At 41.0% G+C, this 15,688-nt stretch overlaps 2 protein-coding genes across 5 annotated transcripts in view; both read right to left on the reverse strand.

Moving 5' to 3' along the window:
* The window catches only part of ly75 (lymphocyte antigen 75), a 30,536-nt gene extending 30,079 nt beyond the window's left edge, over window positions 1–457 (reverse strand). Inside the window, exon 1 of the mRNA XM_085272537.1 lies at window positions 151–457. Coding sequence (XP_085128663.1) covers window positions 151–247 — 97 coding nt within the window. The 5' untranslated portion in view covers window positions 248–457. The remainder of the gene's footprint in view (window positions 1–150) is intronic.
* A 1,355-nt stretch (window positions 458–1,812) lies between these two features.
* The window catches only part of pla2r1 (phospholipase A2 receptor 1), a 31,826-nt gene continuing 17,950 nt past the window's right edge, over window positions 1,813–15,688 (reverse strand). For 3 of the 4 annotated variants that reach the window (XM_085272572.1, XM_085272582.1, XM_085272587.1), the window contains 10 exons: window positions 12,239–12,356; window positions 11,983–12,122; window positions 11,073–11,214; window positions 10,640–10,875; window positions 6,531–6,723; window positions 6,271–6,405; window positions 5,196–5,318; window positions 4,944–5,120; window positions 2,952–2,987; window positions 1,813–2,710 (listed from right to left, as the gene is read on the reverse strand). In XM_085272572.1, coding sequence (XP_085128698.1) covers window positions 2,493–2,710; window positions 2,952–2,987; window positions 4,944–5,120; window positions 5,196–5,318; window positions 6,271–6,405; window positions 6,531–6,723; window positions 10,640–10,875; window positions 11,073–11,214; window positions 11,983–12,122; window positions 12,239–12,356 — 1,518 coding nt within the window. In that variant the 3' untranslated portion in view covers window positions 1,813–2,492. Of the gene's footprint in view, window positions 2,711–2,951; window positions 2,988–4,943; window positions 5,121–5,195; window positions 5,319–6,270; window positions 6,406–6,530; window positions 6,724–10,639; window positions 10,876–11,072; window positions 11,215–11,982; window positions 12,123–12,238; window positions 12,357–15,688 lie in introns of those variants that run through there. The other variant, XM_085272593.1, reaches the window with a different exon arrangement.

Raw genomic sequence — 15,688 nt, forward strand, 5'->3', positions numbered from 1 at the left:
AGTTAAAAGTGTTTCGCATCCTAAAAATTAGGTTCGCGCTTTTATGGGAGAAGTTTTTGCTCATTTGCGCCAAGTGAGGAATGAAGACGCGACTTTAATGAGAGTGTGGCAAGTGAACAGAAATGAAAGCAAAGTGTCGGATCTACTCACCTAAACCTGCAGCTGGTGAACCAGTTCCCCAGTGAACAGCTGCCTCCAACAATATCAACAAACAAAGACAAAGAGGCGCTCTGGATAGACTCGGCATGGTCACGACCGAGTCTTTCTGTTATAATCATAAAGCCTCCTCTGAGCGTGGCGCACTTAGTTTAGGCCGGTTGATAACTGAGCTCCAAAGCGAAAGTGATCGCCGACGCCACCCAGTTCTCCCAGTTGAAAGTCTTGTCATCCACTGAGTCCAAGTCAATTTAGCAACAAACTTCCGCTTAACGAATAAAACAACAGCAACGAGAAACCTTTCAGAGGGAGCGTTATGAAATAAACAGCTGCTACGCACGATGGATCAGACTAGCAGACACTACAGGCGCATGCAGAAGGACTCTAATAGAAGTCAAAATTATATATTAAATCTATATGTAAAACCACATCCACATAAAATAAAATATTACAGCTCAGGCCCGTGTTTATGCAATAATTATGCAATTTACATAAATATAAAAAGGGGTATTTCCAACATGGTAAGAAATGAAACCAACTCCATTATAAAGCGAAACCCCAAGTCAAATTTGAATTTTATTTTATTTTTTTTTACCAAAATCAGTATTATCAGATACAATTAAAAAAATATTAGAACACATTTACATTTAAAAACATATCAAATTACGAGTTTAAAAATGATATTAGGCTATCCCATTTGAGAAACTTTAAATAAAAAATAAAAATAGGACAAAGGAGTAAAACATGTTCCAGAATTATGTTAGAAATTTAAATACTTAGCCAAAAATCGGATATTTTTAAATTACGGTGTTGTAAAAAAAAAAAAAAAAACCTAAAGAAAAAAGTTGACGTAGTCAACCGTTAAATTTTAATTTGGAAGGTGGTGACGTTCTTCTTCCGGTTTCGCCCTCAAGTACCGTGAACTTTCTGGTTATTTTCTGGCGTCTTCCTTTCACATACCCTGCCCAGAAAGGTATTTCGCACCCACTCGGTTGTTTCCCTGAATAATCGGGCTTTCGGGTGTTTTTTCATCTACTATGAAAGTCCCGTGACAGCTAACAGCTGATCACCTGTCCTTTCATTTCTGTTTATTCTCTATTATTTCACCAGCTTCGTTACCGATAATTACTGCACACACACCGAGACGTTTGTGCGTTTTACAGAGATCAACAAAACACCGGGTGATTATTAAATTATTACTTAAAGGGCACCATGTCAGGAAAAAAGTTTGCCCTCAGGACAGTGAAGAAATTTATCAAGAAATTGTTTCAGGGTGAGATCATAAAACATAACAGATAACATTCAAGGGAAACCGATAGGCACGAATGGTTTCCTTTGATAATAAAAAAGGACAATGACCTTTATGGCCCTACATCATTACTATATCAATAACATTATTCCCCAGGCAGTCTGTAAGGACTCTGATCTCTGTCCCTCACGTCAATCTAAGTTTTTAGATTTCTTTCTGGTAAAAATAGTAATGCCCAAAAGACAAAACATAGTTAAATACGAGATGCACAACCTCACTGTGGTTTCTGCTGGCATCTTTTAAGTTGGCCGTCTAAGAGGAAGTGTGGGTTTAAGGTGATGAAGCAAAGAAAATAACACCAGGCAAATTGAAAGTACAGTAAGTAATAATGAAACTAACAGAAACCATTCAACCAAATTCGATTTATTAAAACACAAATAAAACTGTGCAAAACATATATCCCTCTGTGTTCTTTTCGTCAGCAGCCAGAACCAAGCAAATCCATTCAGTCCCAGTACTTATTTGGTCATGACCAACATACAGCACGTACACATGAGAGAATAAAAAATGACAAAATAAGTAATACTGACAAAATACTGTACCATGCATACAGACCCATCAACAGAAGTCTGAATGAACAAAGCATCATTGTAAAGAATATTTTATCATGAATCGTACTCATGCTTGACAATGAAAGTGACTTTTTGCCCTGAAAAGAAGCCCAAGAGCATGTCTTAAATTATTCTCCTTAACACTGTTTACAAATCATAACAGAATAAATCCCGGATGACATCAAACGGAACCTCTTCAAACAAGTCCAAAGCTCTTTAGCGTCCCTTCTTGGTCTGTGTGATCTCTTAGTCCGTGGCCTTCAAGTGTCTTTGCAAGTGTTTGGTGACCTAAATGGTGCGAGTAAATGAAAACTAGAGACGCGCTCGAAACTGCTTGCCGTCATCATCTCACCACTGTCCTGAGGAGTCAGCATCACAGTTTTACAGTGCAGCGCGGCATCCGTAGCTGACGGTGACAAGGTGACGGAGCACGGGAGGACAGCAGAGGCTTCGAGGAAGAAACAAGTCAACGCGTGCTACTCTCCCGAGGGAGGCTCCAGGTCTGCGATGAGAACGTTTCCATCTGACTCCGTAGCCTGCGAGTCCGTTTGCCTGAAATAAGCGCTGCCGAGCGTGGGGAGCCGCTGGAAACGTCCGGAGCTCCTCTTGTACAGAAACCACATTACCCCTGCCAGCAGGATAAAGATTAGCAACGCTGCCAGCACAGCAGCGGGGATGACACCGTGATGCAAACCTGAAACGCACAACAGCAGCTCTTATGTAGTCGTGCTCTAAATTTAATGTGTGAACCTCTTATTAAATAGCATGCAAAGGGCTTAAACACTGCAGCAGGAATCGCGGTCAGCATGTTTAGCCACATATTTGAGCTTCCAGCTGAACGCGGCCCTGCAACATGAAACAGCGTCCTCACACATATCAAACCTACGGAAAAACATTCAATGTTTTTAAGTTATTTAGCTTGAAATGCACTTTACCATTCAGCGGTTTCACTTCCACCTCAGTATTTCCATCTGGAAAAGAAATGCACAACCGTTTTGAACTCATCAGGTGAGAATATGCAGCAAAGATCAATAAATAGGAAAAGTTTATGCTTTCAAATGTTATGTTACGGTGCAGCAACAATTATCAAAAGAATCAATATGAACATTTGATTTATTTTAGGTCTCAATAATGATTTCTAACCATTTCTATAGAGCTAAATATATAAAACAAACAGACAAACAAAGAAACCTGTGAATCCACCACAATGAACCAGTAAATACAAGTCAGGAGGGATTTAAGCTTTTATGTTGTTTAGTCCATGGTATGACCTCAACATCCAAATGCTGCTGCAGAAATTGAGAGTCATCAGACCAAGCAACATTTTTCCTATTTTCTAACGTCTAATTTTGGTGAACCTGCGCAAACTGTAGCCTGACAGGGGTGGCACCTGGTGTGGTCTTCTGCTGCTGTAACCCTTTGTTGTGTATTCAGAGATGTGCTTGTAACCTGTGGTTATTTGACTTACTGTTGCCTTTTTATAAGTTTGAACAAGTCTGACTACCCTTCTCTGACCTCTGACATCGACAGAGTTTTTCAGTAAGCAAGAGTCTGTTAGTCTCATAAGAAAGGACTTGGGCCCACTATCAGCTAATGTACATCCCCATGTAAAAGATCTTGGTTTCATTTTCGATTCTACCCTCAAGCTGGACAAACAAATAAACTCAGTTGTTTGTGGCATTTTTTTCCAACTCAGGAGCATTTCTAAACTCAAAAATATCATCTAAAGATCTGGAAACCGTTATCCATGCCTTCATATCATCACGTCTTGACTACTGTAACTCTCTCTATTTAGGCATCTGTCACTCAAGCCTGTTCCGCCTGTGTATATGTATACATGTATTTTATGTTCACGTATGTGTGCTTGTGTGTGTATGTGTACACTTTTGTATATGCATGTGCATATGTACACATACATGTATATTTCTACAAACAAGTATATATAAGAGTCTGCCTGTGTGTGTATATATGGATGTGTTACAATGTTTTTTATCTTATCTATTTTTATTTGATTATATTGTCTCTCTGTTCACTTTCACTTTGGCCGACACTTGATGTCCTTTAAATGTGCTATATAAATAAAGCTGACATGACTTGACAAACCATTTTTGCAGAAACCTGCTGCTTGCTATTTGCTCTTTTTAGGGTCATACTCGCTAAAGCCCAGATCCCAGTAGTTAGTCAGCAGTTTCTGAATTACTCAGATTACTCCATCACCATCACCATCAACCATGACACGTTTGAAGTCACTTAAGTCATCTTTCTTCCTCATTCTGATTCTCAGTTTTGAACTTCAGCACGTCTACTTTCCTATATGTATCAAGTTGCTGCCATGTGACTTTCTAATAAGATATTTAAATTCATATATTAATGAATTAAGTGGGCAGTGAGTGTAATGCTCACAGTTTCTACACATGCCTCCTGTGGTAGTGTTCTTTAGGAGCCACAAATTTAGTTTCCAGGCTGTTTATCTGTTTAGAATGAGCACAACCTTCTGCATAGGGTTATAGCACTTTTAACTATCCTGCCTTCCCTGTTTTGAAGTTTGACTTGTCCACGTTGAGAGCATTAAAATGAGCTGCAAACACAGATGAGCATGGATGGATGGATTTCCAAGAGAAAGCAAAATACTTCACCAAATAGTTGCTTGCTTGATTTGTGTTCAGAAGGAGCTGTTTGGCTGCTCTACTGTTTTCACCCAAAACACTGAAAACTGGCTGTCAGTTGGAAAGCCAAAACACTGAGCTGAAAGACGTAGAAATAATATTTAGAGTTTGATTCAAATCTTCCTCCAGCAGAGTGAACAAGGAGTTTACTTTTATGTCTTGTATCTAATCTTCTCTGTACTCCACTTTTGTTATAATGTCAGTTCTTTTATTTTCTTTGTGACTTAGGTGCAGATTTTGGGAGCCTCTGATTCACGTTACCTGAGATGATTTTGCAGATGAAGCCAAGCCGCTCTGTGCACGGTGTAAAGTGCCAAGTACCATCAACTACCCTAGTAGTGACACAGGAATCCTCAGTCAGCAGCTTGGGGTTTGGACCTTTGTGGGGCCAGTTGGTGTACTCCATTGGTGAACCATCTACCCAGGCCATAGAGTCAGCTAAAAGCAGATTCCTCACTTTAATGACACGACATTGTGTTTATCTGATGGTACAGAAAAGCGACTGACTCTTACTGTCAACATTGAAGTGCATCCCCAACCATAAGGTCTGGGGAAGGAGCCTCGATGACCAGAGCTGCTCCATGATGAAACGGTTCTCTGTCTCATCCTCAATGGTCAGGACATCGGAGGTGTTGACTAGTGGGTGACAAAAACAGAAACATGACACACTCACGATAATTAGTGTTGCAAAGGAATGCGAATATGACGAAAATATTTATTTGCTTTCTTACTAAAAGGCAGACGTTTGAATTTAACCTTCATTTTTCAATGCAATATATGAGCAGATACGCTGAGAATGCTAGCCTGACTTAAAAGAGATAGAAGATAGGAAGCAGGGTGAAACAACAACTTGGCTCTGTCCTGTTATAACTGTGAAGTTGGCAGGCGAGAAGAGACGTCTTAAGGAAAAAATCAAAGAAAATATCAGACAAATAACCCGCCGCAAAAAACAAAACAAAACACAGCTTAACTTTACACTTTACTTTTTATTGCTGTGGGTGGATGTTATCTTTGCAGAGAGACAGGCTCGTTGTTTCATCCTGCTTCTGAACTTCTTGCCAAGTTCAGCTAAGCTTCATTAATCTAGGTGCTGCATGTGGTCCTACAGTGCTGTGAAAAAGTATCTCCCCCTTTTCTGATTTCGAGATTTTTTGTCAAACTCGGATGTTTCAGATAAACAAGCACATTTTAATATTAGAGAAAGATAACCCGAGTAAACACAAAATGCAGTTTTAAAATGATGGCTTCAGTTATTAAGGGAAAAAAGCTCTTCAGATCTATTTGTCCCTATTTGAAAAAGTAGTTCCTCTCCTTGGTGAATCATGAATGAACTGGGATTAACCACACTTAATTTCACTAGCCACACCCAGGCCTGATTATTGGCAGACCTGTTGAATCAAGAAATCACTTAAATAGAACTTGTCTGACAAAGTAAAGCAGGTTAAAGAAACTCAAAAAGCAACACGTCATGTCACAGTCTGAAAAAACAGCTGAGAAATAAGATAATTTACAGCTATCGGTCTGGAAACATTAACAGATAGCAGCTGCGTTGGTAGTGACTGTAAGTCATATCCGACGAATAGCTTACCTTTATTCCTGCAGTGCTCTCTTGACTTCTCAAAACTACGTTTCTCCGCCACGGACTCAAAGCTGTAACAACCATGTCCAAATTTCACCCATGTGGAGGGACACGCCATCACATTCGCGGTTAACGGTTTATTGCCTGCGAGGGACAGCAGGAGAAGGCAGGAAATGGGTATTTTCACACATTCCGCTGTGAACTACAGAAACCAAAAGCTGAATAGATGCAATGTCGGGTGCACGGATTTTCACTGAAGTAGCACCGACTTGGCTTGGAGGGACTTTGGGGAACATGGCACAGGGCTCCTGGCAGCAGTGTTTCACAGTCAGCTCGCCGCCAGCCTCCATTCACGTCCATGTACACGCACTCGCCGGTCTCAAAGTCGTCATCGTCGTCGGCTGCGTCCCAGTGCGTGTACACTGTGTCGCTGCCATCCGACCACTGATAATTGATGCCGCTCTGTAAGGAAGCACAGTCACAAAGTGTCAGTCATGACTTAACTTTAAATAAGAAGCAACCAAAATGTTCCTGCAATCAGTGCTGACGCTCGCGTGGATAAACTGTCATTAGCGCTGGCTTTCTACCAGTGTGTCAGGTGTATTTCTTCAGCCCAACACACATTTTATTCTATATTTTACTGCATAAAACCATCTGTTGTGTTATATATTTAAAAATAAAAAAACTTTATTTAAGGAGATATATGTTTCTGAGGAAGCATCTAGCTACCGGTCAATGTATTACTGACTAAAATTTGCTAATTGAATTTAATTCAATTTCTTTATACAACACCAAATCACAACAACAGGCGCTTGAAGGCGCTTTATACTGTAAGGCAGACCCTACAATAAAAATGAGTAGCTGGCTTATCTTTAACATGAGTAATAAAATACATATAATAGAGGAAATCGGCTCCTCACACACACTGTGTTCATTTGTCTCGACGCTCACGATATTTTACAGTGGCTAGGAAGACTGACGGGAAAACACGTGCCCACGAGATCTCTACATGGGCAACACGCCAACAGAAGTCTCACTAAGGAATAAGACAGTGATATTAACTAGAGTGACGTCCTCTAGTAAACGATAATCAAATGCTTTTGCTTCAACTCCGCTAAATCCCACACACCCAGAAACGTCTAAATATCACTTCCCTTTGTCAGCAGAAGTCCACAGCCTCACCTATCAGGAGTCACAAATCAGATCCCATGACACTGAAACAGGTCCCTTTAATCTGATTGTTCAGACTGTTAGAAAGTAGGAAGTTGGCACACAATGCTATCTCAACTGTGTGACAGCAGTACACTATATATACACCAAGGAGGATATATTTTTTTGGTTGTGTTTACATGTGTGAGGCTCATTCTGGTTGTAAACATAACGGTTTGAAAAGTTTTTAATGCATTCTGCTAAAAGGTATGTAGTGTGGGTTCATGTTAAGAAGCTATTAAAGGTTGGCTTCCATCCACCGAAGTCTTCAAGGCCAACTTAATGATTTATTTAAAACTCACAAAAAGCCTTATAAGTGTGTTGTGTGTAACATATAGAAAGTAGTGCATAAAGATTTAAAATGTCATGTCACACTTGACCTCTGACCTCTCTTTGAGATCAACAGATCAACAGCTTTATGGAGCTATTTAAGACTGTTTCTTACTGCCAATGTTTGTACCGACAACATAGAGGCATACAGAGAATAATGTATGGGGATTCTAAGTATCACGTTTTAGTTTTCCTTCAAATATCATGTCATATTTGATGTCTGATATCACTTTTGCATTTCATGTCTGCCTTTCTTTCAAGCAGATCCCAAGATGCTTTATTTTTTCTGGACTACAAAGATCTTAAAGTACATTTAAAAGGAGCAAGGAAAACAAGGTGAATATATATATGTACAAAAACAAATACTGTTTACTTAAAAGCAAATACTGTCCACTGAGTGAGCTGCCTTGGGAAAGGTTTGCACTCTGAGTGCTTCGTCTGGTGTAATGTCTTCGGTTTATTGCTTATTATTCTGTTAGTGTGCAGCAATAAGGATGTGCTGTCGTTTTGTGTCATCATATGTGGTTGTGCTTTGAGGTTAATACTGATTGTTTCGTTCAGTATTTCATTCTCACTGTTGCTTTCACAACTTGCAACATTTTCATCTGCATGCTTAATGATCTGTAACCTTTTAGTCTTGTCCAAAGAAGTGGACTTTTCTGCAAAAAAACAAAGTGTGCAAGGACAAAGTGAGCTTTGCTGGAAAAGATAATAACATTTAAAAAAAAACCCCACCAAAAAACAACAAATGTAAGTTAATTGAAGTTAAATCTTTGAAGTTTTCCTTCTTAATAACAATTAAATTGAATGCGTTAAATCTGAAGACAGGAGCTTGGTAGAAATGCTTTTTAACAAAAAATGTACTGCATAACTCTGAACTCTTCACACTGAGGTTTTGCAGACACGTGACCACTAACCATGTGGCGCTAACTTGATGTGTGATGTGTGTAGGATCACGTGAAGATGGCCCCAGTCATACAGGCCTAGAGACTGCTGTGTGACAATCTAGTTGCTAGGGAAAAATGTGTATTCCCCAAACAGCTGACAAAAACCTCCTGGTGATTGTGATTTAGCCTTTAGGCTAACCAGGCACACATAACCAAGAAAGCCGTTTAGGTATCGGAAGCAGTCTGTGTATGTCCAAAAAGAATTTGTTTAAAGATACACACAGTAATATCTCACACAAACACACTACAGAGGTACAGTGGGGCAAAAAAGTATTTAGTCAGCCACCGATTGTGCAAGTTCCCCCACTTAAAATGATGACAGAGGTCAGTAATTTGCACCAGAGGTACACTTCAACTGTGAGAGACAGAATGTGAAAAAAAAATCCATGAATCCACATGGTAGGATTTGTAAAGAATTTATTCGTAAATTAGGGTGGAAAATAAGTATTTGGTCACCTCAAACAATGAAAATCTCTGGCTCTCACAGACCTGTAACGTCTTCTGTAAGAAGCTTTTCTGTCCCCCACTCGTTACCTGTATGAATGGCACCTGTTTGAACTCATCATCTGTATAAAAGACACCTGTCCACAGCCTCAAACAGTCAGACTCCAAACTCCGCCATGGCCAAGACCAAAGAGCTTTCGAAGGACACCAGGAAAAGTATTGTAGACCTGCACCAGACTGGGAAGAGTGAATCTACAATAGGCAAGCAGCTTGGTGTGAAAAAATCAACTGTGGGAGCAATCATTAGAAAATGGAAGACATACAAGACCACTGATAATCTCCCTCGATCTGGGGCTCCACGCAAGATCTCATCCCGTGGGGTCAAAATGATCATGAGAACGGTGAGCAAAGATCCCAGAACCACACGGGGGGACCTGGTGAATGACCTGCAGAGAGCTGGGACCAAAGTAACAAAGGTCACCATCAGTAACACACTACAACGGCAGGGAATCAAATCCCGCAGTGCCAGACGTGTTCCGCTGCTGAAGCCAGTGCATGTCCAGGCCCGTCTGAAGTTTGCCAGAGAGCACATGGATGATACAGCAGAGGATTGGGAGAATGTCATGTGGTCAGATGAAACCAAAGTAGAACTTTTTGGTATAAACTCAACTCGTCGTGTTTGGAGGAAGAAGAATACTGAGTTGCATCCCAAGAACACCATACCTACTGTGAAGCATGGGGGTGGAAACATCATGCTATGGGGCTGTTTTTCTGCCAAGGGGACAGGACGACTGATCCGTGTTAAGGACAGAATGAATGGGGCCATGTATCGTGAGATTTTGAGCCAAAACCTCCTTCCATCAGTGAGAACTTTGAAGATGAAACGAGGCTGGGTCTTCCAACATGACAATGATCCAAAACACACCGCCCGGGCAACAAAGGAGTGGCTCCGTAAGAAGCATTTGAAAGTCCTGGAGTGGCCTAGCCAGTCTCCAGACCTCAACCCCATAGAAAATCTGTGGCGGAGTTGAAAGTCCGTGTTGCTCGGCCCCAAAACATCACTGCTCTCGAGAAGATCTGCATGGAGGAATGGGCCAAAATACCAGCTACTGTGTGTGCAAACCTGGTAAAGACCCATAGTAAACGTTTGACCTCTGTTATTGCCAACAAAGGTTATGTTACAAAGTATTGAGTTGTATTTTTGTTATTGACCAAATACTTATTTTCCACCCTGATTTACGAATAAATTCTTTACAAATCCTACCATGTGGATTCATGGATTTTTTTTTCACATTCTGTCTCTCACAGTTGAAGTGTACCTCTGGTGCAAATTACTGACCTCTGTCATCATTTTAGGTGGGGGAACTTGCACAATCAGTGGCTGACTAAATACTTTTTTGCCCCACTGTATACAGTACATAACAGATAAGAGGATAGAAGGTACATACGTCTACACTGTACAGTCCAATCCAGTGCGGCGCTCCCAATCTATTGACAAGGAAAGTAAGGAAAGCCTGGTGGTAGGCATCTGTAACGCTCACAAGGTCAGAATCATGGCCTTTGCACTTATTCATCGCGTCGTACCAGCTCAGGTTGCCAGTCACAACCTTGTAGTTGCGGTTCCTGTACTCAATAATTTCTGGGAGAAGGTGGTGATACGAGTGGGTGGGGCGTTTGGATGGATCTGTGACAAGAAAGCAGGGAGGAGTGTGGGGAGAACTCAAGGTTCAGCATGATGGATTAGTTCATACACAGCTAATGGATCGCTAATTAGCTTTGCCATCCATCCATCCATCCATCCATCCATCCATCCATCCATCCATCCAAACCTTCAGAGCAAAAAACCAAAAACCAAAGATAGAGAACCTGAGGGAGCCTTACCTTGAGGTTTCTGACATACAAAGCCATACCCGCTCTCGCTGCACTTCTCGTCGTACCACTTCCCCGTCAGGTGGAAGTTGTGGTTGTTGGACAGGACAGTACACAGAGGCTCATCAGTATATCCTTGGAGCCACGTGTCTTCCTGAGAACATAAAGAACCACTACTAAAGAACTACTGACAATAGCACATTTATTAGCATGTGTCACCTCTGTTCACGACAAGCTCGTTTCAGGAACAATGAATCACTACCTCCCAGTTGACTGCCCCAGAATCACCTGATTTTCTTTAATACGATAACTTTAGTATATTTAATAAAGTCAAACAAAATTTTAGACTTAAACTATGAAAATGTCACGACTTGAGCCCAAAAACTGCAATCAAATCAACTTTATTCATACTCCAAGTGTCTAAAGCCAAAGTAATGAGATGAACGAATACATTTTGCACAGCTTTAATGAATTATTCTTTTTTTTGTATTCTTCTTCTGGCTGCTCCCTTTAGGGCTGCCATCATCTCACTCTTTCCCCTCATCCTCCTCTATCAGACCAGCAGTCTACACGTCTTCTTTCACTACATCTATTACTCTTCTCTGTGGTTTTCCTCCTTTCCTAATTGGCTGGCAGCTCCATATTCAACATCCTTTCTCCGCTATCCTTCCTCTGCACATGCCCAAATCATCTGTGCCTTCCTTCAAATCTCTGCACTGGAAGGGCCAGTTTTACAGCAGTGGGAGGTGCTATTTCTCCTTATCTAATATAAAATGACTGTAACTTGGATGTACTAAGCTCTCACAGGACAAAAAGCAAGGTACTTCCTACATATTCACACAGTCACAAGCTCATATATTAAGAATATGCTAGCAGTTCTAGCAGTTAATAAAGTGAACTTCAGGTATTTTCTACAGCTTACATTGAGAGGGTTCTTTGGTTCTACTGGAGACCAGTTGGTGTAGCTGACTGGCCTCCCATTGGTCCATTTCATGGTGTCCTCATCTCTCAACCCAATCCACACACCTACAGCGCTTCCCTGGAGAAACATGGTGATGAAGGCTACAGAAATGATGACATGACAGGAAAAAAAGTGGAAATAAAGCTGTTTGTCTTCTCAGGCAGTGATTGTGCAGCGAATCATTGACGCATGGTTGTGCAGTTCACTAAGACTCTACCTTGTTCAATCTCATCTTCTATGGCAACTAGCGAGCCTTGAAAAGAAGAGCAGATGGACTGGGCATCTTTCCAACTCTTTCCCTCTTTTGGACTGGTAGGGAGGTGAAGCAGGAGACACTGCCAACACACACAACCACACACACAAAACATGAATGCAAATCCCAGATCACTGACAGGACTGTTGTTTGGAGTGTGCACGACTCAAAGATACAGAAGTCAAAGCATGTAGGAGGGAGGAGGTAATGCAACCACAATGTTACTGGTTAACAAAAAGGGAAAGTTTCAGCAACAAGAGCTCTGCTTCTTGATTCAATTTGAGAGAAATCTGGTCGCGTTACACGAGGAAATGACAGCGTCTCTGTTGTATTTTGAAAGCAGTTAAGGTTTCTCTGACTAAGGAGTTCAAGCCCCATTAACTATGAACCAAAAGGTTGAGTCTCTTTGTTATTATCGTGTTTCTCTCCCTTCTAGTACTGTGCAAAAGTCTTAAGCCTCTCTCACCTCTCATTTTTTTGGAGTTTTCGAGGAAAGTAGGAAATAATTGCAGCAATTTTTTAAATGCATAAACATACATGGAATTATAGCATATAAGGCAAAAAAAAATAAGAAAGGCAACAATTAGATACTTTCCAAATGGCATTAGATGTTGGATCAAACTCCAACGCTACTTTTCTGCCTTCATAATTGCATTAATTTTGACAACATTCCCAACATCCCTGTCTGAAATCCAGTCCAGTCTCCACCGTGTTTTACAGATGCCACCAGATGTTACAGATGTTGTACCTCTCCTGATCTTCTGTGTAAACACTGAAATTTGGATTCACTTCATCAGTCCAGTTCTTGTGTAATCTGGCATACCTCAGCCTTTTCTCCATGTTTCCCTTCCTTAGGAATGGCTTCTTGACAGCCACCCTTCCACTGATAACATTTCTGCTGAAGCTTCAGTGAAAAGTAGATGGATGAACTGAAGGGTCAGATGCATCTCTCAGATCCTGTGTCAAGTCTTTACCAGAATTTTTCCTATTGCATTTATTTCAAAATAATCGTTTCGATGATGCCAAAAAATCCACAATTTAAACAATCATTCATCATCGATTGATATGGCTTCATGTGAGCATGTGCTGGTTCTTGTGAGGTTGATGCAGCTCGAGTGCTGTCAGGGTGGGGGGTGGGGGGAAGCTGCTCTTTAAAAACACAACAGTCCAGAAACAGTGAATGGAAACACAAACATCCTACTTTAAACCCAAATGCAGCTGGGAATTTAGAGGAAGCACAGACGGTAAAATGAGCCACTTTTGCGCAGTTTGCTCTTCGTAATAATAATGTGGTAGCAGTGTCGAGTAGTGTGCAATACACAGATTGTCAACAGATGCAAACATTTTATTTCCTACACACCTAACACAGTTTATTAATAAGATATACTGTACATATTACTTAACAGTGAACAGTTACAGATTGCTGAGGTGACTGAACTGGCAGATTGCCCGGTTCCTCTGTGATTAGGGCGGTGACAGCAGGTTTGCTTTGAGAGGCAGTAACTGCCAAAGCAGATGATTTACTGAAAAGAGCGACTATTATTTCCTGCCTTTCATGTTCGCTGTAGCGGTTTTTACTCGGTGTTCGAAGGTGTTTAGGCTACTTGTGGGAAATACTTGCACACATTTGGTTTTGGTATCCCTGCCAGCATCTGTGAGCTCTTCTAGTAAACGAAATGCATTTGTAGAGAAGTGGCTAAAGTGCAGCTGCAGGTTTTTGGGAAGTTATCTTGCAAGTATTCACCTTCTCATCTTTGTGAAAAGGGGAAAGCTGTGAAAGGCCATGGGTGTCAAACATTAGGCCCGGGGGTCAGAATCGGCCAATACTCCAACCCAACCCACTGGACATCTTTGGGAAATGTGAAGGAGGGAAAAGACTTTGGACATTTAACTGTATTTTCATAAATCTATATTTGAATATAATCTATCCACAATAGATATTTCTGGGGGTTTTTTTTACAATGTGTCCACAGTACAATAAATAAATAAAATAGAAAAGTTTTGTGAATTAACAAAAACTTCCAGCTTTATAATAACAGAAGAGTCTGGGCAATGAGCTACCAGAAGTTTTTTCTGTAATTTTAAATATTTATTTTAAGAATTGAAGCCCTGACAGTCATGCTGACAGATTGCTTTGGTTGCTTTTTTAAACATGTGGTTAAACTGTTGAAATTGCACTTCTTTTTCTTATACTGACCTATTGCAGGGATTAAATATGTAGCTAGTTATTTATACTGACAGAAAGGGGATTTTTACTGGTCCGGCCCACTTAAGATCATAGCCCGCTGTGTGTGGTCCCTCATATAAATGGCTCTGATATCCTCGCATTAGGCAATCGCTGTGTGCAAGTTTGATTCAGTCCTGACCAGCATGAGGAGCAGCAATTGACTGTGGCATAAATTCATCTGGTGGGATAAACTAAAAATTACAATGTTGCACGTGAAGATATAATGTATTTTAGGTATGACACTGCACAAAAGTATTATAGATATATATCTAAAATTTTAGTTGCTGACAACAGCATTAATAAAAGCGCACATATGCACACATTATGAGCTGCTGCTATTAAAGATATGCCAACTTAACAAGCTTAGAGAGCTGCAGTGTCCTTGCACGAATCACCAGATTAGGAGAGTTACCACAGACTAATGCAAATGTCTCATTATCTGTATTTGAATATATGCGTGCATGTGTGTGAACAAGTGTTTATAAGGAGCTTGGAAAGAAAAGCGTCTGGACTTCTTTAAGTTGCTTGAAGACGTTTCACCTCTCATCTGAGAAGCTTCTTCATTTCTAAGAGTCAAAGGGTGGAGAGTCCCAGATTTCAGCCAGGGTTTCGGGTGAGCTCATTGTGAAACCTGGCCCCACCCTATCATGTGATTTCCTGAGGTCAGATGGCCCAGGGTGTGAGTGGGTGTTAAGGCGTCTGGGAAGGGATCTCAAAACTGGATTATAGATGGCAGAGAGTTGGTGTCGTAAACCCCCGCCTCTGTTCAAAGATGGTCGCTCACAGTGGACATAGATGGCTTCTTTCACTCCTCTTTCAAACCATCTGTCCTCTCTGTCCAAAATGTGAACACTGGCATCCTCGAAAGAGTGACCTTTGTCCTTTAGATGCAGATGAACTGCTGAGTCTTGTCCTGTGGAGGTGGCTCTTCTATGTTGTGCCATGCGCTTGTGAAGTGGCTGTTTGGTCTCTCCAATGTAGAGGTCTGGGCATTCCTCGCTGCACTGTACAGCATACACCACATTGTTAAGTTTATGTTTTGGAGTTTTGTATTTTGGGTGAACCAGTTTTTGTCTGAGCGTGTTGCTAACGCCCACTCACGCCCTGGGCAATCTGACCTCAGGAAATCACATGATAGTGTGGGGCCAGGTTTCACAATGAGCTCACCCGACACCATGGCTGATTGT

Source organism: Mchenga conophoros, linkage group LG1 (genome assembly GCF_057382185.1).
Source record: "Mchenga conophoros isolate Kocher_MC1m ecotype Shallow Benthic linkage group LG1, M_conophoros_male_GT1.1, whole genome shotgun sequence".
In the NCBI taxonomy this organism is placed as follows: domain Eukaryota; kingdom Metazoa; phylum Chordata; class Actinopteri; order Cichliformes; family Cichlidae; genus Mchenga; species Mchenga conophoros.